The 23,425-nt window shown below is 33.2% G+C and overlaps 3 protein-coding genes across 3 annotated transcripts; all 3 read right to left on the bottom strand.

Annotated features, from left to right (window-relative positions):
• Positions 1-1,309: 1,309 nt before the first annotated feature.
• On the bottom strand, positions 1,310-6,078 carry LOC117681733 (uncharacterized). The gene is made up of 3 exons (XM_034447468.2): positions 5,945-6,078; positions 4,174-4,226; positions 1,310-2,393 (listed from the first exon to the last, which is right to left on the bottom strand). The coding sequence occupies exon 3, from the start codon at positions 2,299-2,301 to the stop codon at positions 1,603-1,605; it is 699 nt and encodes a 232-aa protein (XP_034303359.2). The 5' UTR covers positions 2,302-2,393; positions 4,174-4,226; positions 5,945-6,078; the 3' UTR covers positions 1,310-1,602.
• Positions 6,079-6,814: 736 nt separating this feature from the next.
• Positions 6,815-10,675, bottom strand: LOC105332823 (uncharacterized). The gene is made up of 7 exons (XM_066071663.1): positions 10,616-10,675; positions 10,486-10,516; positions 10,215-10,253; positions 9,212-9,245; positions 8,854-8,900; positions 8,589-8,729; positions 6,815-8,358 (listed from the first exon to the last, which is right to left on the bottom strand). The coding sequence occupies exons 1-7, from the start codon at positions 10,673-10,675 to the stop codon at positions 7,553-7,555; spliced, it is 1,158 nt and encodes a 385-aa protein (XP_065927735.1). The 3' UTR covers positions 6,815-7,552.
• A 1,947-nt stretch (positions 10,676-12,622) lies between these two features.
• LOC105340397 (uncharacterized) lies at positions 12,623-22,888 on the bottom strand. The gene is made up of 16 exons (XM_034447463.2): positions 22,745-22,888; positions 20,670-20,953; positions 20,377-20,576; positions 20,012-20,249; positions 19,253-19,367; positions 18,888-18,999; positions 18,003-18,098; positions 17,850-17,900; positions 17,660-17,744; positions 17,490-17,549; positions 17,057-17,233; positions 15,969-16,113; positions 14,564-14,745; positions 13,598-13,753; positions 13,297-13,433; positions 12,623-13,210 (listed from the first exon to the last, which is right to left on the bottom strand). The coding sequence occupies exons 1-16, from the start codon at positions 22,833-22,835 to the stop codon at positions 12,784-12,786; spliced, it is 2,556 nt and encodes an 851-aa protein (XP_034303354.2). The 5' UTR covers positions 22,836-22,888; the 3' UTR covers positions 12,623-12,783.
• Between the last annotated feature and the right edge of the window lie 537 nt (positions 22,889-23,425).

Below are 23,425 nucleotides of genomic sequence, written 5' to 3'. Positions count from 1 at the left end.
AATTACATAATTTTTGTAGTCTAGCTAACCTTGAGATTGAAGTACTATACATTTTTTTAAATTACATAATTAGTAATACATACACACACATATATATATATATATATATATATATATATATATATATATATATATATATATATATATATATATATATATATATATATATATATATATATATATATAAGATGACATCACAAAACTCGTATCGGCCTCCGACTGATACGGATTTGTATCACACCCCTTGTTGCAGAACTCCTCTGCCTTCTTTCGATTCGGCATTTGTGCATATCAACATTGAAAAAAAAGGCATTTGATACAGTCCACATTTTTAAGTGCAGTTTAAAACTAAATATACCAGCAAATGTTTTGGAGCAGTTAATTTGAAAATCTGGGGAAATCCTTGTACTGAAGCTTCATGTTTGGTAAAACAATATGATCATATATTTTTATTTAATACATGTACAACCTACTTTTAAATGATATTTAAAATCAATTTGTTCAAGTTAATGTTTTCAAACAAAATTTATTATTAAGTTTGTAATAAGTTTAATAATAATGATAATCCTTTTTTCGATATCACAGCTTGTATCAGCCCTCGACTAATATCATACTTCGAGCCTTCGGCCCTCGGGCTGATATATTGGAGTATCGGGCTGATACTGGCTGTGATATGAAAAAAAGGTATCCATTTTTTCTCTATGTCTATCGTTTGTTCGTCTTTAAGATATTGTGACCTTTCCTAAACATTTGCGCTCATTTCCATCAAATTTTATATATCAACTTAGCAAGTTGCATTAATAATTGTTTAAAGAGGGGTTTGTCGGAGGAGTCCCTTTCGAACGAATAAAAAAAAAAGATATGGCCAGTTTAAAAACATGAAATTAACCTCTGTGAATCACAATAGGATCACAATAGAGTTGCAGTAAAATTTTCATAAAAACATAAAAAAATTCCTCATAAGAAAATGGACGCTTTAACTTGATTGGCTGATATTTGTATAATTGTATGTACATGAATTATATTGAAAAAATATTTCTTCTGAGGATAATTCATGGAAATTCACTATATTAAACAATTTATCGAGAAGAGCTATCACCTTTGATTATTGCATGTTTTGATAAGGTAAATGAGCATCTTTATAAGCTAAGCGGTTTTTTAAAAAAAATATCCAATTTTCTGATTGGTGATAATTGTAATAGTGACATTTTTGCTAATTTTCCAAAAATGATTAAATATACACAAATCAAGAAAACAAGTTCATGAACTTACATTTATTATAATATCAAGCAATAGCACAAAATAAGTATGTTTACATTTATTATCACAAAAATATTATAATTTATATACATGTAATTAGTCAAACTCATTTGAAAACTTCGAATATAAGAATCATAAATAAAGATTTAAAGATCATCACAGTGAATACCGGCATTCGGTGACATTCCTATCCAGTATTTTGTACCTGATCGTCCGTTATCAGTAAATAAGCAGTTCACCATGTAAGGATGTGTAGTGTGCATTAAGTATGTTGAACTGCAAATGTCAAGTACTGGTTATTAATAACTTATGTAATCAGTTTTGTCCTGTTTGCTTCAGTTTTTATTGTTGTACTACATCGAGATAATTGTCTTTTTGTATGTTTTGCTCTTCATTAACCAGACTTGAATCCACTTTCTGGAAAGCTTCCTTTGGATTATTTTCACCCGTCTCTTCCTGCATTTCATTTCTTGGTGGCGATGCTACAAGATCTGTGTAACCATTACACAGTTCGGCTACTGGATCAATGTACAAATTATCTTGGCTCTGGGTAGGGCTATGACAAATATTACCATCCCTTGTTGTCTTTGAATAAACGCAGGTTAGAGCAAGGTTTTTATTAGGTTTGTCAAATTTTGGACTGATGTTGGAAGAAGTCGAGCTCTCTGCATCATTCTGATTTGCAACAACATCGTACTTATCTGAGACCATTGAGACATGACCGTCTTCAATGTGGTTGTAGACATCTTCCATTTCGTAGAGGTTGATAAGATTTTCACCAATTTTTCGCCTAGATGCGTTTTTCCGTTTCAGAAATTTGCTGTGGATTTGGATGCCTAGTATGAAAATGAGAAAGGAACATACAAGACCTCCGACGATGATAATGACAGACGTCTGTGACGTATGCTCTGGGGGAACGCCCGTAGAACCAGGCATTGGAGTTGCCTCTAGAGACGTCAGAGCCAGGTATGTAGAACTGAACGATCCGGCAGTCCCCGTTTTGGTGTTGGTTTTTAGCATTGAGGAAGACCGTTTTGTCATCACGAGTCGAGGTTCTGTTGTTGCTATTGTTGTTAGTATCGTTGGCTGTACTGACTGTTCAGATTTCTGTGCTGTAGACTGATTTGTTGATTCTGTGTATGCACAAATGTGATAAATAAACTCTTTGCATTGAAGCATTAGAATTAAAATTAGATCGGAAGACCGAAAATCAAATCAGATGAAAAAAGTATATGCCAGTAAAGAAAATGTATAGATTTTTTTATGTGACGTTTCTTTAAAACAATATATGTGTATATTTAATCCACTGAGTATTTTATCTTCTTCATAGAGCTACATCAACTGACATGGCTGACATCTACACGATATTGTTCTAATTAGTTTATCAATTGCTCGAAACCGTCAGCAACCTAAGGAAAACCACAAACTACACGAAATTATAATCATGAAAATGCCAGACTCAAATTCCCATATATAAGAATGATTGAATATTTCTTCTGTGTAACGTACTGCTGTACATTAACAACAATTTGTTTTTGAACCACTGTTTAAGATTACTTAAAATATTTGTTTTAAAAATGAAAGATGTGAATATAAACAAAAATGCTATCTTTGATGATTCATGCGGGCTATGAAGGTATAACGATCATTGCAGAAACTGCGTTAGTGCCATGCTCACATGCATCACCAAAAGAAGGTGTAGAAGAAACTCAAATCCTCTGTGAATCGTTTCAGTATAAGACACCGTACTTATAAGATTAAAAGGAATGATTTAGTATATTTTTGAAACATAATTTCATTGTTCTAAGACGGATAAATGGATAAATGCTTTCAAATATTGATATGGGTTTTCTGGAACTTTTATAAACTAGTATTTAAAATTTTAAGGGACATTTTTTATTTCTGTATGTAAAAAGAAAGATCTGAACACTTTTGGGATAGTTTGATTAGATAAAGGTATTATAATTATGCATTTATTGTCATTTGTCAACAATTTTTAACAGACAAATCAGAACAACAAAATCTTGGTATGTAAAAGAATTAAGAGAATAGATCCGTAATGAACAAAAAATCATGTGAGAATTTGATATTCTAAAGGTTAACGAATTGTGTTTTAACACACCCAGTGTCAGGTTAAAAAAACATGGCGAAAGATAAAAAGTTTACAAGAAATCTGTTTTGCAAACAACGTGAGAGTAACAAGTGACGGTGTTGTAAAATTAAGCGTGGTGGTCCAAGAATCTCCGAATGAAAAAAAAAGTTGTCAGATTTAATTTTTTTTTCTTGTTAAATTCTCCGGGTATAGAAAAAATAGTAAACTCCCTGGACTTTTACTGTCAAAATCACTTGCTCTTCGCTAATAGGTGTATGTATGTGTATATTTAAATGGGCATGGTCACGATTTGGGTCAAGTTCTATTTTTTTGTTTTTTTTTATTTAAAATGCCTTAAGAATGCATTTTTAATGATCAAATGAAATTTGAGAGTCATTCGTAGAGTTATAAGCAGGATACAGGGCTTGCAATTCTTTGTTGTGTAAACAAGGCTCGTTTCCTGTTTTTGTTTACATATGTTTAATATATCCAATAAAAAACGTTTTAAATCTGATTTGTATATCTTTTTATTCATTTTAAGCCAAAATAAACAGTTCCTAATGTTTAACACATTCATTTTATGTCTAAAAAAGGAATTTTCACTTCAACATTCAAAATGTATACAAACGCTTTGTTTACATAGCAAAGAATTTCAAACTCTGTAACTCACTTATAACTCAACGAATGACACTCAAATTATGGTTGCCTATTAAAACTGCCTTAATGAAGCATTGTAAACATTAACATTGGAAAAATTAAAATTGGAAAAATAATTTTTGACCAAAATCGTGACCATGCCCCTTTAAGATATTATTTCTTACCTGTACATATTCCGTCTTTTAGATGGTAATATGTGCAGCACACAGGCTTATCACTAAAAGAAAATATAAACAATACTTCCTGTACATTGAGCAGTACTAGTTAATTAAACATCACCTTCTCGAATTGAATAATGTGTTTAAATCATTTTCATTACTTTTTTTCTTAGATGTTTTTGTTTGATATCACTACATGAATTTCAATTTTTTTTTTATATTATTATACAATTATTATTTTTTTGGTAGTATTTGAAATTGCAATTTCGGTACTTTTAATTGTAACCGACTAAGCATTACTTGAACTACGAATTAGTTTTAAAGTTGCTCGACATTGAGGTCAAAATTGGAACAAAAATGAAAAACGACACTTTAAAATCTTTTTTAGAACAGTAAGATAAAAACAAATTATATGGATTGTTCCTTCTAAAACTATTTCATGTACACAATTGTTTATTTGGTTGAGCAAAAAATTATTTATAGAATATGAATATTCATTTTTAATCTAAAAAGGATTATAAGTCCCCAAATGAAAATTAACGTATTTGAATGGAATTTAAATATAAATATATAGAACTTACTTTTTGTAAGAACATACGCCTATTTTGACGGCCATTTTTGAAATCTAGTCTAGATCTCTAAGTATATCAGCCCAAAAATAAAAGATGTGAACAATAGTGAATATTGATTACTCTGTTGACTATGTGTTTAATTTCCGTTTGTGGTCATAGGAAGTTTACGAAAGCTGATGCTGCCAAGCAGATAGAAGACCGTTCAACTTCCCTGTAAATGCATTTAGAAAAGGCATGCACACGTATGTTGAAATTATGATTACAAATCTTAATTCTACGTTTACTCTATTTGTTGGTAATCAAGCTTGTTTGCTTTTACTAAGAGCGGGGCGCTTTAAACTACTTTAATACAGATTTTTAATGTGTTTTTGCAATAAAAGAATTACATCAATCTGGACAGATTGAACGTCCCATGAGACAGCTTTCTGGCAGATTGGTTCTTATTTCCGTTGTTTACAAGCGAGAAAGCATCCTAAGCATGTAGTTACATTATAGGATCATTGCCTTTATGTTGAAATCAAGAACATCTCACCAATCAGAAAGCTTATTCCGAGTAATTAAACTCAGCGCGGGGTTGGAAAAGTTGCGAGGGGTGTACTGTTTTTGAGTCGCCCGTCAGTCAGGTAGTCAGTCAGTCCGTCAGTCCGGTTACTTTAATAGTCAGCACAACTTCTCTTTAAAGTAGCATGGTCACGATTTTTTTTTATTAAAATGTATTTATACAAGATACAGAAATTACAACTTTTTCTTATGTAAACAAAATTCGTGCCATGTTTTGTAAACATTCGTATGGTTCAATATACCGTTATTTTAGTAAATAAGTTTTTTAATGCTGATTTTCCCATTTGCTAGTTATAAATTTACTTTTAATAGCGTTTGTCACATTCATTTAAGGTCTGAATCTGGAATTTTCTTTTAAAAATTTAAATTGTAAACAAAAACATAACCTGGGCTTTGTATAAACCAAAAAGATGCATTAGCTCTGTGTCTCGTTTATAAGTCAACGAATGACATTCAAATTTTGGTTGAATAGTAAATTTTTCTGTAAATGTTGAGAAATGACCATCTTGAAAATTGACTCTTTCCATTTTACTAAAGTAACAGGTTTAAGATGAAATACATGGAATATCCTTTTAAGCGGATACAGGAGATTCCACTGTTTGACACATGTTGCATTGGAATTATAGTCATCTGTTTTACCTCACCTAACCTCTTCGTGTCCGCTGGTACATAAGGCCCGGATACACTGCCTCCACCTGTCCCTGTCTTTGGCTGCTGCCCTCGCTGACGCCCAGCTATTCCACTCCAGCTGTGATCTTTCCTGCTCTGTGGTTCTGCGTCATGTTGTTTTTGGTCGGCCTACTTTCCGTCTTCCTTCTGGATGCAATGCCAATGCAGTGGTACAAATTCTGTTGTTCTGCAATCTTAGAACATGGCGAATCCAATTCCATTTTCTCATAGCTATGATGTTGCTTACTCGAGTTTTTTTGTTCTCATGTAAAGTTCTTCATTTGAAATTATATTTGGCCATCTTACCCATAGGATTTTTCTAGGCATCTATTCTGAAAGGTGTTATTTTTTTTCTTGTCCCTCTCTGTTGTTTTCAATGTTTTGCTGCCATATAATAAGACTGACAGGACCAGGCTGTTGAATAATCTTACTTTAGTTAAAATGGAAGCTGACGAGCTCCAGATTTGAGCTCACCTGAATTTAATCGCTTCTGATAAACCAAGAAATGTTTTATTAACACCAATCCCCCCAAAACTAGCCATTTGAAATCTTTTCCATACATTTACTTCTTTTGTTTTTATCCAACTTAAACAAAGTGAGAACTCGGAAACTCTATTGCATACATGTATGTAGTTGGGTAGTTTCCTTTATACAAAGCAGAGAAACATACCACACATGCTTTCAATCAATGTATCCACCTGAAGATATCTTTCATTTTATGTTCATGTATTTTGACAGTACTACTCTTAGTTACAAGGGTAACTACGTGTATGTAATGATTATAACACAAATGTATGAAAACTATAACGCATGTGCTCTTAGGAAAACAAGAACGCAACACAAAATAACTTACTATCATTTTATGTCAAACACACAAGAAAGACATATTAACACCTGAAAAAAAAAATTTAGGAAATAGTTATCAAAAAAGAGATAAAAAGTAAACACCCCAGTTACTCTTTATATAAGTATTCATACATATGAGAAATAAACCCAATAATGATCGACCAACTGTATAAAAATAAAAAAGACAGTTCGTACTTTAAATGACATAATCATCACATGAATCACCGCTAAACCTGCTGCCATCTCAAAAAACTTTACAAAGTCGTTGACTTTTTACTCATGTTTCGTGGTTTAAATTACACTATACCGTAGACTCATTTTTATGATCGTTGGTAGCCAAAATTGTCCCGGTCCGTGGGGACGTAATTTCGTTGATAGTGTAATCGCGATAATTTCAATGAATATTAAACAAATAATTGCGTATAGGTTCGTGGGGATAAAAATTCGTGGGCAAGGGTTACCCATGAAAGGAACGTACACTGCTCCCCCCACGAACAATAATGAATCCACAGTACCATTAGTTCTAGTTATTGAAAAAATGTCTTAATCAAACTATACTTAGAGTTAGAGTTTGTAAGTAAATATAATTTATTTCAGCTACATATGATATACATATATTACTGTTTTGTACCATTCCGGAATCGATGTGTGTTTGTGTATAGTTCTGCGATTTAAACATTATCATAAATCTTAAAATTGTGCCTCATTTGCATTGTAGAATACATACAAAATATTCACTAATGAACTACTTGAAGATAACCATCTCTATGTATGCTATGTCCTTCATCAAATACCTCTTCATCAATTTCCTGATATGCCCCTCTTGAATTGTTGTCTGCATGTTCCCCATGCACTTGATCATCTGGCGGTGTACCTACCACCTCTGTATAGGCATTGTTCTTTTTGCTGGTCACTGGGTCCACGTAGGCATTGTCTGGGTTCCCAGTTGGTCCTTGATGTACGACATCTAAATACTCTGTGTGGTGCTCAGTAATTACTTGACTTGAATCAGAGTTTGTATCGTTGTCCATTCGAGATGGAAGTATTGGTGGCGAAACATTTGCTTCAATTGTCAGAGTACCGGTATCTCCTTTACCACGTTGCACGACTGAAGACTGAGACTTAATTTTGTCGTATCTGGAAGTATATCCCAGCATGCCAGACTCGTTGATATCGACATACGTTTCTTCTTCTATCATATTTGATGAACCCTGATTACGATTACTGTAAACTTTTTCTGTCCGACGCTTCTTCAATTTCTCGTGAATCTGGTTGACTATTATTATGATTAAGAACAAAGATAACACGGACCCTGTAATAATGATAACACGGGTGGTACTAGAGTCTCCACCCCCGAGGGTAGGTCCGGTCCCAGTCGTGGAGAGGATACTTACTTTGTGTGTAGATTTGGTATTACCCTTTGTTATTTTTTCTATATTAGCTTGAGATGAACTCTGTAAAGAAGTATTTGACACTTCAGTGGTGGATAATGAAGTTTTCTCTTCGTCGAGGAATGATTTAGTTGTTGTTTGGCTGATGGGTGCTGTAAAGTATAATGGCAGTTTCTTTTACTCAAATTTGAAATTTGAAATGTGAACAAGAAAACTATCATGGGATGTAATTCTATATAATTTCAATAAATAGTTAAGATTTTGACAAAATTTCAACCCATCGTCGTATGCAGTCATGCGTTTATAAAATACCGATATCTGTGTAAAACTAGAATGAATAATTTCTGATGCGTACTATTTATCATTTATGTATATAACTTACTAGTGGTTATACTTCTACAGCCGTGTAAAGTGTGACACTCTTCATCAGGCCCACAATTACATTTGAGACCACAGTTTTCTCCATAATGTTGATTTGGACATGCGGTGGAACAATTATCTCCGTAAGTTCCTGGAGGACATGCTGTAACAGAACAGAAAGGTCATTAAAACCGTGTTGCCTTCTGCAACTAAATACTCCATAATAAAAAAGAAATAACGCGATTAAAATATTTCGTTTTAATCTAATATAAGAGTGTATAACACACCAGCGCATGTTCCGTTGATAAGATGGAAGTTGGTGCAGCATTCGCCCCTGAAAAATAAAATTTTACTAACATTAATTGGTAAATGATGCCATATTTATTTACCACTTACTTATACATGTATTCCACACTCAGCACTGAAACTAGGTACCAGCTATGGTTGTCATATTAATAATTATTCAATGAAACATGAGTAAATTTGCTGCAACATATATGACACCAAAGGTTTTGGTTATATCTTAGACATTGTGCTTTATAAGCATTTTGCAATCTTCAATATTTTTGCATTACAGATTTGTGTTTGCAATGAATGAAGATATTCTATCGGTAAGAACATGCCACACAATATCCCTGTACATACCGTTCGTTTACACAGGATCCTTTACTTGTCGTTTCTGCATTTAAGGATATAATTAACAGAATGAGACATTTGTTTTTACATCTCCAGAAATTATGCAGTTTCGTTTGTAAAAAATCATCCATTTTAGTTATTTCCTTGATTAAAATATATTTTCACAAATGGATTTAATTTCCGTATAAATATATTCTTCCATGAAAAGGGAATGGTTTAATTATAACTTCCTACTTTCATCACCCGGAAGATATGAATAAATCATTATACAATTTTCCACAGTATTCCTTTTCATTGAATAAATTAATTAAATAGTATTATTAGATACATTGTTCATATATTTTTTTTTATCAATTACAACTTCTACAACAATTACAACTAATGTGAGATTCAATATTATATCGATCACTTCATTCTTGGATTTGTTGAAAATTGAAGAACAAACTCATCGGACTTGGACTTGACATTGAGCTGATATGTCACGATACCATGTAAATATTCCTCAGGCCTCAATGAGCACACGAGAACTCATTTCATATACAATAATTATACTTTAAGCAAATTCAATGATATCGAAAACATTTGCCTTTATACTACTGAGAAAGAAAACAAAGGTGGTGACAGTTCTTCACCGGTATTCAATGGAGTTATTCGATCGACCTTTTATTTAAGTAGCTAATGACAAATATAATCTCACACAAAAGGGGATTGTATTTAATACTGGTTTTTATAACACCAGTGTAAGTTGCACATTATCACTTTATATTGGCATAAGGTTTTCCAAGAAGAACTAATAAAACGATGCTGCTTGAAATAGTTTAAAACTAGCGTTTGTGCATACATGTCATGTTTTAGTACAAGCGGTTTGGTAAACTGTAGTATGTCTTTTTATATCCGTACACTATTGAGTATATACATGTATGCCTAATTCTCCAACAATAGCATCAACAATCGTAGAAAATATGTACAACAATTATTCAACAAATGATTTACAATAAGTTATAACGCTTACTTCCCTCCACTGTTTGCACATTCAGTTTTGACGACGAACCTCATTTGGAAACAGGAACTGTATAAAATCCAAGTAACCCACATTCCAGTTAAAATAGTTGATACTTGAATAAACACAATGTAAAGTGTCTTTCTTCACGTTCCAAAGCCGAGATGCACGGGTCAACTAAAACATTGCTCTGTTGTAATCATGTTAATGATTGTGTTTTAGCCATTGCTGTGAGTATAAACTATGCATATACAAAAGGTTAACATGTACATGGCGGAAATACTTTTGGAAACAATCACAATCTGATATATATCCTATCAATCAGAAAACATGTTTTTAGTTACATATAGACATTCTTCTCGAAAGCTGTACTTCCAAAATATTTTTTTGATGATGACAGTAAATCTATTTACTTTGGTAGTATCAATAATCATGGTGGCTCCGTGTTCATGGACTTTGTCGGTTCCCCTCATTTCCCCGCTATTTATTTAATTCTTTTACCTTTAGTATGATATAAAGACACAAAATGAAATACAGTCTTTTTTTTAAATCATAGAACCATTAATTTAGATTTCAGAGTTCACTACTTCACTTGAAGAAGAACATTTTGTCGACATAGAATGGCGCCCCATAGCATAGCATATAACAGCAACAATTCGTTATGAATATTTTACCAATCGCCATTTTGTTATTTTGTTTAAAACTACAATGAAATACCACTATTCATATAATATCATGTCGTATAATAAAAGTATAAGTTATGTCGTATAATAAAAAATCTGTTCACTATTCTATATAACTGTGGGCTTTTTTTTATTACAAATAACAAAAAATATATATAACAGAAAATCACGGTTTCTTTGTTCTTTTTTAATACCTTAATATTGCAACTAAAACTCTTGGGCTCTAATATTTCAAACACAAAGGCTCTTGAAACAAATATAGTTTGGAATATTCATCAGTTTTCGTGGTTTTACCGAATAGAATTCTATTGTATTACATTAACAAAATGTGATTTCTGTTTTTATTATGATATTCGAAATGTTTTCTTTCTAAACAAAGTTACTCTATGAACATTTTTTGAATAAGTTTGTTTGAATTTGAAGTTGCTAGGCCCAAGGATATAATTCAAGTTGTATATATATATATATATTCCTAAAAAGAATAAACACTATCCGTTAATAATTCAGCATTATCAAATTTTGTCATCGGTAATGATAAATTGATTTGTGGGTATTCCATTTCTTTCTGATAATAGATAAAAAAAAAAAAAGAAGTTAATCGTAAGTGATAATTCTGTCAACAAATCATCATAAAAAAATTCTGTAGAATTTGGACGAACAATTAAAAACTATTCCAAGATTTGGTATTATCAAGTGATTTGCATACTGATTAAATTTAAGCTTCTTGTTTTGTTATTGTTTTTTTGTTTTATCCGACATTCTATTAAATTGTTATTTTGGAATCATCAATTCAAGCGATGAATATACACAGGAAGATTTGTTTTAATGCCGTCAAAAAAACAACAAAAAACAACCCACACTATCTGAGTTTATTTCCTGAACAATGCCATATCTATTATAATTTGACCTAGATAATTATCAACGCATTGCGTATAAAGGAAGCAATAAAACCAAATCAAAATTATATAGTTATTACTAATTAATGATACAAAATATAATTAATAAATCCTATCTATTTCAGATAAAAGTATTTATACATATTGATTATTTTAATTGCGTCATGTAACGAATCAAATTAATGCATATACACATGTACCACTTTTTGGTAAAATATTCTTGTACATAGCAATCTAAACAAAAATACTTTCAGTTAAAGTGATAATGATCGACATATTCAATGTACATTCGGGATTCCCCCCCCCCCCCCAATTTTTAATCAAAATTTTTATTTGGATTTGTATATACACAACTGTACTGCAAACCACACGTTTTTCTGACATCTCATCAATTTCACACTTATAAGAAAATTTCTTCATCTAATCAAGATGACTGCAGACTATTTAACCTTTATCAATGTTTCATGAATATTCTTTAGGCTAGTAAATAACTGATCTGTGAAATGGAAGGGTTTATTTAAATTCATAAAAAAACTTGAGATGTGTTTAAGATAGAAACTATATAATAATAAATGTACCCAAATTTCTACTCAACTTGATAGCAGTAAGTGATGGGTGAAAGTGTCTCTATTAACAGCGTAGTTAACTTCCGTGATCCCTGGATTTGATTCTAGTAGAAAACTTGAAAATAACGTCTAAATTTTACGGAAACACTACACAACAAATGTAGTTTATAAATTATTGTTGTTAAGTTATTTATAAACAATTACTATACAGTTATTTGAAAGTTCATCATCTTTTATTACTTTTTAAGGACATTTCTTTCACTGCTTTTTTCAAATTTTGGTAACAACAATGTTTAAAACAACACTTTATAAATTTATTTCTCCTTAATACTTAACTGTGATTAATAACATCATTTTGTTGCTGTAATACTAAATGACGGCAGAATATGATAAACTCCAGTAAAATACAAAAGTAGATGATTTTGGTTGTATTATTTCAATACATCGCTTTCACCATCAGCACTGTTGTCGACAGCCAAACACTGAACAACAGTACTCCTTTCTGATGAACAACACCAGAAGCCGCCGAGGAGTGAGAGGTTGATGATTGTATCGTCTCTGTTGTCATACTATAATTGGTCGTTAATGACGTCGGTGCAACAGATGTTGGTTGACTAGAAGTCGGATGATTTGGAAAACATCCGTACATGGCGTCCAGTATGGCCGTGCCTGATGTGCTAATTTTACAAGTTGAATAACGAACTAAGTTGTTTATTAAGAAAACCATGGTAACCTCTTCCCCCGGTTTACCTCTGATTCCTACCCGCATATTGATTTCGGCGTGTACGATGTTAGTCACTCTACCAGGGGATATTGGGACCCATTTAACTGTTTCTCCAAATATTGTTATAGATGTTCCATTTCTGTAAAGACGTGAAGAAGCTAATTGTAAGCGTGATTAACATGATGGTATTGTTCAGAATGATATATCAGGTATATACCAACTTACAGGCCAGTTTCGGGTGCACTGAAGTAGTACAAACAAAACATGTCCTGTGTACAGTTGCTCAGAACCAGTGGATGGTCATCATCGAACTGTTGCCTCATTTCGGGAGATCCAAAAGGAAATACAAGTGATGACTTCAGCTGCAAAGAGTCCCCAACAATAATTATGTTTATCTCTGTAAAGAAAACAGTGGCATACGGGTATTCCCATATACATTTTCTAAAAACTGCAATAAGGTTAGTTTAAATACCGATATTTAATTCATTAAACTCTTGCCGAGATTTAAAAAAAAACAAAACATTACGCTGTCTGGAAAACCCGTGTCTGAGAATTTGACTGTGTATGGAGAGGATAAGTTGGCTGCCATTAAGATACCGAAGTCCCGACGTCTGTCGGAGACAATAGTGGTATAGGAAGTCCACACCTCTCCGTCAGGTCCACTGGATGAAGGTATTGCAGCCTACAAATAAAAGTTTGAAGAAAGGTACAATGCAATAGATCGCTGGATGAAGGTATTGCATCCTACAAATAAATGTTTGAAGAAAAGTACAATGCAATAGATCGCTGGAAGACGGTATTGCAGCCTACAAAGGTACAATGCAATAGATCGCTGGATGAAGGTATTGCATCCTACAAATAAATGTTTGAAGAAATGTACAATGCAATAGATCGCTGGAAGACGGTATTGCAGCCTACAAATAAATGTTTGAAGAAAAGTACAATGCAATAGACCGCTGGAAGACGGTATTGCAGCCTACAAATAAATTTTTGAATAAAGGTACAATGCAATAGATCGCTGGATAAAGGTTTTGCATCTTACAAATAAATGATTGAAGAAAGGTGCAATGCAATAGATCGCTTGATGACGGTAATACATGTTTAAAGCAATATACAAATTATTTTTTGAATTCTTGACGTCTGATTGGAATCTGTTGTAGAGTTACAGCACTTCGAAGCTGCATCTAACCGTTTTATTTTTAAAAATATATTATTGTCAAACGTTTTTCTTTAGTAACTTTATGTTTTCTTTTGAATTTGGACCGGAGAAACACTATAATTTACACTTGAAGTTCGGTATGTTTAGTAGTTAGTACAAAGACAAAATTTAGTAAAAGTCATTTGACCCCAAGATTTTCCTAGCTCATAAAATGTGCACATTGCGCTGAGCAACCACGTATATTAGTAACTACTAATTCCAACATTGACTATGCTTTTGATCTATACACGTTTAAAGGTTTATCGCTTTTTTCAGTCAATGTCTATGGCCTACCTTTATTATCTGTTTGTCAATGGCTGTAGCTGGGTGTGAGGGTTTTAGAAGACGTCCGTTCCCATCACAGCTCATCATCATCAGGAGGACATCCGTGTCATTTATCTTATCCCCGGGTCCCACTGGGCCCGTGCTGAGGGTGGCCACTAAAGCTTCTAGTAAAGGATAAGGCTCCCGAGTGTCTGAGAGAGAAATATACATAACTTTGAATATGAAAGACAACACAAATTGTTTTATGGGGAAAATGCAAATGTGGTTGTAATTTCTTTGCATGTACATTGTATAATTGTTATTGAAAGATTGGCTATATATTATCTATTACACATATGTTAAAGCAATATGAGCTGCAATTTTCACGTTGAAATTTTTTTTCACAAAAATGTTATTTTCTACTAAAAATGACAAAAAAGTCATGGTTTATTAATTTCTGTTAGCCTTAATATTTGTGGGAAAAGCTGTTTAGAAGACTTAATTGAACCAAAATTGAATTATTGTCGTCCTGTGCAAAAATTGAACTGTTATATATTCCTTAGAAGAGAAATCTTTCTTCTGACCAAAATAAATGATTTTTCAAATCTTATTTATCATAAAAGTTTAAGTTTCATGCAGATTTATCATACTAGCAGGTTTTTGCAGGAAAATGAAATTCTAAGAAATACAGCTCATATTGCTTTAAATTATCTATATTTTATTTTCTTTCACTTATTTTTGTTTTAAAGAAATTCAATAGTACATGTAGATCTTTATTTAAAAAAAATAAAATGGTTGCTTTGCACGTTTATAGGGTATGTGAGGATTGCGATTTGATTTCTTGTACACGATTTATTTACACCGATTTCAATTTTTCTCGAATTAAATGATTTTGAAATCATCTCTTCTTCTATACCTAAAATAAAATGTGAATATTTGAGGAGTTTTTAAACTTAACTTTTATAAATGATAAAAAAATATTCAATTTGTTCATCCAATATAACCATTTCATATAATTATCTAATTTGGTAATACATCTTTGCTCTACCCACCAAAAGATTAAACAAGAATAATAATGGACTTTTACGTGCACAACTTATTACATATAGTTGTAACTCCATTTCAGTCATTTCTGACAACATATGACCGATTATGCGCATGAAGTTCTGTTGTATAGGATACTTTTGAGCGCTTGTCAAAGTTTTTCTTGATCATTATTTTTTCTATGTCATCTTTATACATTTAAAAAAGAATATGCCGATTATTTCTGAGAATGTCCGACTCTTTTATATCGTGATTAACAAGGTTTTGGCTATCTAGAACATTTTGGGGGTGGGGATTGCTGTAGATTGCGGATGCACCAGAGTCCTATTTTAGGAAGTTTGTTTATTGTAAATAAAGACCAGTCTCTGAACTTTCTGGTCATCCCTCTTACCTGGGTATAGTGGGTTGCCGGGTTGTCTCTCTGTTGTCCAAAATGTGTCTTTTGATGGTGCCAAATTAAGAGCAGACGCTAGTATGGACGACATCCCTATCCGCCATTGTTCCGGTTCCAAATGGTAGTCTTGACTCACTCTTGCCTGTAATGAGTATCTAATGAATATTGTTACGTCCTGATCTACTAGTATATGTTTGTTCATTATTTTTCAACACAAAATGTAAAACACCTTCCATTTCCATACAAACTAGAGATTTTGCGATCACACACATCAAGCAATAATTATCTACCTTAACAAATGCAAAATAAGAAGAACTGCTTTGAAAAAAACCTAATTGGCGTTTACAGGCACGGTCTATATTCATTATCACTATCTGATTAAAGAAAGCAACGTCTTATTGCATGGTAAAGTCAAATGATGCCATGTTCTTGATAACACTCTAGTAGATGGGTATCAAATTAGGTTTCTTGTTCAAGATTAAAAAAAAAGTCGTAACAAATGTCGGATTAGTTTTGCATCGTTTTGCCTCATTTTTTACAGCTATATAGAAACCTTTTTAAACCATGAAGCTATACCTCTTTCTAAACAAGAGACAAAAATATCAAAGTCAAGCTATTTTAAAATTAAATTTGGATCATTTTTATGATCAATAAAAAATTATTAAAGAGAGCTAACGGGTTCCGTACTAGTACATGTAGGTATACAACAAGAGAGAGAGTACTGGAGAGACTGTCCTTCCCATTTCTTGGGTGCGTCACAAATTTTCCCTTAACATGTCTGTTTTGTAAATAGTCCCTCAGTAGATCTAAACCGTCTTGGAGATGGATCTCACACAAAGGTTTACAGATAAAAAAAAAAATTTCAAAGATTGTTTCATTTTATGTACAGTGTACAGTTATGTTGTCATGTTGATTTGTATTTTTAAAACACCCACCAAACAATTCAGTTGTTGCACTGTAAATTAATCAGTCTTTTCGGGTAGTAAATCCCAAACCAACTAATAATACCCAATTGGGTAACTGATCATATCTGATTTTATAAAGCTCCTCAAGTGTGGTACATTTAGTGAGATAGTGCCCGTTACCTGTGTAATGGCGGGTAGGGTGTAACTCATCAGAGCGTGGCGTGGTAGGGACATACACAGCTGAATGGTCAGATTCAGTTGTTCCGCAGCCTCCCCCATACCCCTCATCCACCGCTCCCCCAAGAATAGGTCCGTCTGAAGAGCGGCCAGACCTAAAGTCTGGATGTCCAACCAATCCTAGTATACAGTTAAAATGTATGAATCTAATGTATTAAATACATGTAGGTAAAATGCTTGGTTAAACCAAAATAGTATCTCTTTGTTTGTTCGTTTTAAAAAGAAATTTTAAAAACAATGGTGCGCCGTTATTTTGCAAAAAAATTTATGAATAATTTATCTTTCAAATTTAAAACTTAAGATTGAAATTTATTTGAGTGAAATTAAGCGTTCTTATTGTCGTGCAATCTCTAAAATATGACTACAAACAACTTACTTGTTCGTAAACACTTAAACCCCAGCTTTTAGAATTTCTAAATAATGTCGGCCAGAAACTCTGCAAAATCCAAAGCATGTAATTAACAGTGTTTTTTTTTTTGGTTTTGATAACATGTTTTCTTGATATTCTTTTAAAATACCAAAAAAATTGATAAGTAATGAATTTACTTCATCATCGGGTAGTGCTAAAATTGGTTCTACGACGAAGGTGAAGTTGCCATTGTTTTGCTTGGCATAGGTCGTGTCATGTCCCCTTCAACAGAAATACAAAGCCTACATATAGGTATGTCACAGTGACAATAAATCATGAAATTTTAGGATATGTTTTTAAATGATATGTAATTAAGTCAAAACTTACCAATATCTGTTGTGGGCAACTAACGGAAGACCGGTTTTCTTATTCAGAAAACTGAAATACAACTTAATGTCACTTGCTATTTACATAAGTAATGATTTGAGTAATTTTGTGTGGTGATTCCATATATTTATCAAACAAAAAAACACTAAATACCTGATGCCATTTGGAAATATATCTTGTCTGGCTTCCCATGTTTTAACGGAATTCTGAAACCCTTTGTAATACCACCAAGAATCAATCTGCATGTATCTAAAACAGTGAGAAATTGGTTCGTGTGCAATATCAATATGTCACTTATATGTTTAAGTGAAGCAAAAATGATTTATCTCCGTGCATGGAGAAGTATTTAAATAGACTGAAAAAAATTATGATCGTTGGAAGCATTACCGATTGCAACGGGTTTAGTTTAAAAGGAACATTTCTAGTTTTGAGAAGGCAAGGCTTTATTTCTTTTACCCAAACTGTTTTATTTATTGTGTAACTGTATATTATCATGTAGCTTAACTAACTGACTATAGCATGAATGCCTGGCCCCCACTTTTTCTCATTTTTTTTCTGGATTTCTGATGGACCCCCCTCCCCCACTTTTTCGGGAGTTCGTAAAAAATTCTAAATTACATGTGTAGTAAATAAACAAAATACCATTGAAATAGAAGATTTAGATAGTACGAATTACCCCTCCCCCTCCCACTGATAAGGATTTTAAAGGTTTGCGAATAACGTATTTTTGTATGGTTTCTTCATGCTTGTCAAGATAGATATCGAATACCCCCCCCCCCCCTACACACACACATATACACTTTAAATAAAAACGTTGCTTAGAACCTGAACATAAAATTAAGATAGCTGGTCTTAGGTCATTAAGATTGATTTTTTAAGGAAAAATTTCCTATGGGGTATTTTTTAAAAATTCAAAAGATTAACTATAACAAAAATGTTTCAAATTAGATAAATACATTTATGTTCATGTCGATTTTATCTGGATTCATTTCCAACTTAGTAATTTGAACATTGCATTTTGAGCTTTATTTGGATTACCCATATGGGAGATTGACAGACTCGCTGTAGGTTTGGACATCAATAAGAGTGTTCTGAAAAGTTTTGTTGGTTCCGTCAGCATTTGCCTCGGTGTGGTAGTAGTAGTAGGCACCTGTAAGTTAAAATGCTAACATCAGGACAAATCTTCTGCTTGACCAAGAACATCAATATTACTAAGATTCACTTTAAATACATAATACATTTCCAATGTCAATGGCAAGTTCTCGGGTCTTTTTCCAACCTCTGCAGAAAAGGCCCGAAAAGTTGCGATTGTTTCTACGCTTTTACTTGAGACTATTTTCAATTTCTTTTTTATCTAATTAAGTAATCTGTACATTGTCAATCATCGTGTAATTGTATCCTACCGTTATCGGTCCAGTAGCCCAGGTAACCGAGAGAGACGTCCTGGGACTGGTAATGCTTCCTTCTCTCTTTTGTTTTGTACAGGAGTTCAAGAAACCTTCCGTATTCAGAAAACGCCTGATAAATACAAAAAAGTTCTTTATACTTTGTAAATAAAATATGTACTTCAAAGGCATACTAGTATACACTCTGCTTTACCTTTCATAGCATTCCTCAGTACCGAGTATTGGAAATCACGAGAACGACAATACGACTGAGCTCCTAATTGAAAATGATGATTAAAAGAATTCTTATAATGAAACAGATTGTATGTGATGGCTGATACTGATCTTGGAACAAATAATCCATTGACCCCATCTCTAATTCTGTTCTGAAATTCGATTAAATATTTTGCAGGAATGTTTGACGAAACGGTATTACTTTTGATGAAACGGGACTTGTAAGGAATAATCAATGCTACAAATATCCATTTGATGATTTTGGGAATAATTACCCCCCCCCCCCCCCCCCCGGATTATCGGGATATGTTTATTTTCCTATGTATGATTTTTTTTGGAGTTATAGGTATACTATGTCACCCCCTCCCCCACGGATTAGAAATTATTGTTTTGCTTGTCAAGATTTCTGATGATAAGTGTAGCCCCCCCCCCTTTCAATTTGCTTCCGATGCCACTGCTTCGGACCCCACCCCCCCCCCCAACCCAGAAATTTTTTTCTGGATCCGCGCATGTAATGTACCCGGTTGTAAGGAATTAACCTACCTGGCTGATTCCCGGAGCGGCTACTGCTACAACTCTTACTGAGTAACCTGCTGGAATCTGATCTACCCCTCCCATGACTCCCCAGTTAACAGTCCCTCCCGGCGATTGGTCGTGCCACATAGAAATAGCCATAAAGTTGTCGGACGGAGAAATAAGTATGGTATTTCCATCAGAATCGAATACGACCAGTGGTCCACCTTTTATACCGTCTGTCATCTTGGGGGTGTTCGAATCAAAACTGAGGAGAACAAAAAATAGCGATCTCAATTCTGATATCAAAATCATGGGAAAAAATCATTGGAAAAAAGGTCAATGCTCAATACAGATTTCAATCTCATGATCATAACAAAAATAATAGAATTTACACGCCAATTTGTTTATCGAAATCTCCAACCATTTTGCCTCCCAGATTGAGATAGCCCAGAGTTGTGGATGTGTTTTGAACTTGGAAACTTGGAAACCCGGCCGACGTCTGATTGAAGCATCTCAGGAAGGTCCTGGTCGGGGGGTAAGGTACAGGTGGGCAATCAACGGAGCGTGTCCCGTTCATCCCATCTACATAGAGCTAATGGAATCTTGTTCGTTACATTCTCTTTACAGATACCTAACTCTCTACAACTTGAATACCTTTTTGTAAATGAAATATCATTAATCTCACCATTTCAAAGGTAATGAAAGGTTTCGGAGTAAAATCTTTGATCCACGCCTCGACTTTGTTTCCAAGGTCAGGTACGACAAAAGTGAACTTCGTGAAGGTATAACGACCCAGCAGTTTGTCGGTGCTCGAACCTCGCTCCGTCGAGTTGAGTGTAAGATTTGTTCTTTCATAAGTAGTGCCATTTGAGATTACAAAAAATCTTTGACTAGTTAGAAATGTAATGTTCTTTATGGAAAGTCTGTATTGTCCGTCAGAGGATGTTTTAACCCTGAAGTCGAGCTTTCCTGTAAGGAGTAAGAGCATACCTATGTCTTGAGACGCAAAAACCCACTATACACTTGTGATCAAGAAAGTTTGCTTTCGTCCAAAAAGAAAAATAGAACTGTAAATGGCAACACAAAAAATGTACACAAAAATTGATTTATAGCGAATTTTAGGGAGAATTTTTTTTTATCGACGTAACCATAATTAGTTATTAAACAGTCAGATGACAGTACTTAAAACTAACGTAAGTCATAAAATCAAAACCACTGGCATTTTACAAAAAATGTCATATTGATATAATTTTTTCATCTCTAAATTCTAAAAAATGGAGCATATATGTTTGAGTATTTTATATATGTTACATTAAAAGTTTAAAATTTATCAATTTAAACTTAACTATAACAAAGGGGGAAAACTGTTATAGTTAAGTTTAAATTGATAAATTTTAAACTTTTAATGTAACAGTTATGATTAACATGAATTTATAATTCATGATATTTTTGATTTTATATTTTGGATTAATTCTAATATTCAATTAGGATTTTCCTCATGTATGAGTAAATTTTATTTTATTTTAGTTTAATAATATCTACTATTTCGCACAATTTCCTTTAAGTATTTTTCGGAAATTCTCTTTGTTAGCTAATTCATTCGCACATCTTTTGTAAACTTAGGATGACATTCCCAGCTGTTAGATACTAAGAAAAACATTCTTATTTCGGTTTCTTTGGAGGTAAATTCCTTTGCGCTTTTGGCTTGACACTTCGAAATTCCACATAGATAAACTTATTTATTTCATTTCGGCCTCATATAAAAACTTATTTATTTTGTTTCGACTTCGAGTTAATCCTGTCTTTGTTACAGGCCTTCTCCGCGGAAATACGAGTAATTGTTATAACACCTTCTTTGGCTCAGCTAATAGTGTCAAGCATCAAAGAAATTTTGCCGAAATTGGGCGTAAACCTTTTTAAAACAAGTTACCTGATTGGTCAAAATTAAAGTCCGTAGATTGACCGCAATGGTAGGTGACTTTAACAAAGTCAGATTCCATCTTGCGGCAATCAAATAAAGACAGTTTTACATTTAATTTACGGATTTTATTTTGATTCATTCAGGTGCTGTGGAAGCAAGTTTCTTGCAATTAGACACAGGTTGATCCTTGAGCTAATTTCCCCAAACAATTAGTCACGACGGTGAAAACCAGCGTGTGACATATATACTTGTGAATCTTAAAATTGCCCAATAAAATTTGCCATGAAAAATACTCGTTATAAGAATTGTAAAATACGTTAAAATCTTGCCAGCGGGTATCTTAAAAATAGTTCGTTATAGCCGTAAATTATAGATTTATTGTCTGACATGGTCAATTATTTTTAGAGATGAAAAGATGTAGCCGTGTTCGTTTTATAGGGCAGTTTTTCAATACTAAGTTTTGAGGAAGAGCTTAGCCGGGACATGATAAGTCAGAGAATTCGTTAAAACCGTAAAATCACTATTACCTGGTATAATATCCACGTTCGTATATATAAGATTGTTGCAGCAATACTGAACGGTAATTCATCACCGCAAGAGTTATCTCTCTTATCAAAGGAACCTTTCGCATTAAATTATTTTCATATTGAACAGCATATTTACCAAGTAAAAAAATCTATGAACCATAATGACAATTCAAATTGTCATACATGTAATTGTTTGTTTGCTTGCACAAATGATGTCTAAACAATCCTTAATTAATTAATTTATAATTATATCAATTATAAAAAGGGACATATTTTTTTCAAAAGTTAAATTAGTTCAATTTTATTACATACCCGATGCATGTTCCTTAGGAGCTGTCATGCAGAAATATATGTGACACAGAAATACTGCGACGGAGAGATGGAGGGCGGCCATGTTAGACATCCACACCGTATCTTGACTTGCGTTTAGATATTTATCTCATGTTAAGCAAACACAGAAAGATAAACTTTAAACATTTCTCAACCACGTTGATACTCAAATTTATTTGACAGCAGTTCAAAATAATATTATCTTTTAATAAGTCGCTTCATTCTCACAATTTAATTAATAAAACTCAGAGATTGTCCGAATAATCAGATATAATCACCAAAATGGTTCTATAGATCACTAATTCAACTGTTAGCACTACTATTAAAAAGATTAAAAAGATAATCACCAAAATGGTTCTTAAGATCACGGATTCAACTGTTAGCACTACTATTAAAACGATTCAACAATTCAAATCAAGTAAAGTAAGTTTCATATCTTCAGCTGCTCACTTCGACTTTTCGACTCACTGTCTTTCTGACTTACAGTTCGGAGCAACGAGAACTCTTTCTGACTTAGCGTCCGCAGTGACGTCATAGATTTATAAAACATTGAGATGATCTCATCTTCGTTTTCGTTTTCAAAGCGCAGCCGACATCGCTGGGACACTGGACGAGCCTCGCGCTCACAGGCGTTGGTGACGTTCGTGAGCACGAACTCCTGGT

The sequence above is a fragment of the Magallana gigas genome, chromosome 2, assembly GCF_963853765.1.
Source record: "Magallana gigas chromosome 2, xbMagGiga1.1, whole genome shotgun sequence".
Lineage (NCBI taxonomy): Eukaryota > Metazoa > Mollusca > Bivalvia > Ostreida > Ostreidae > Magallana > Magallana gigas.
This window is presented reverse-complemented; position numbering and strand designations above follow the sequence as displayed.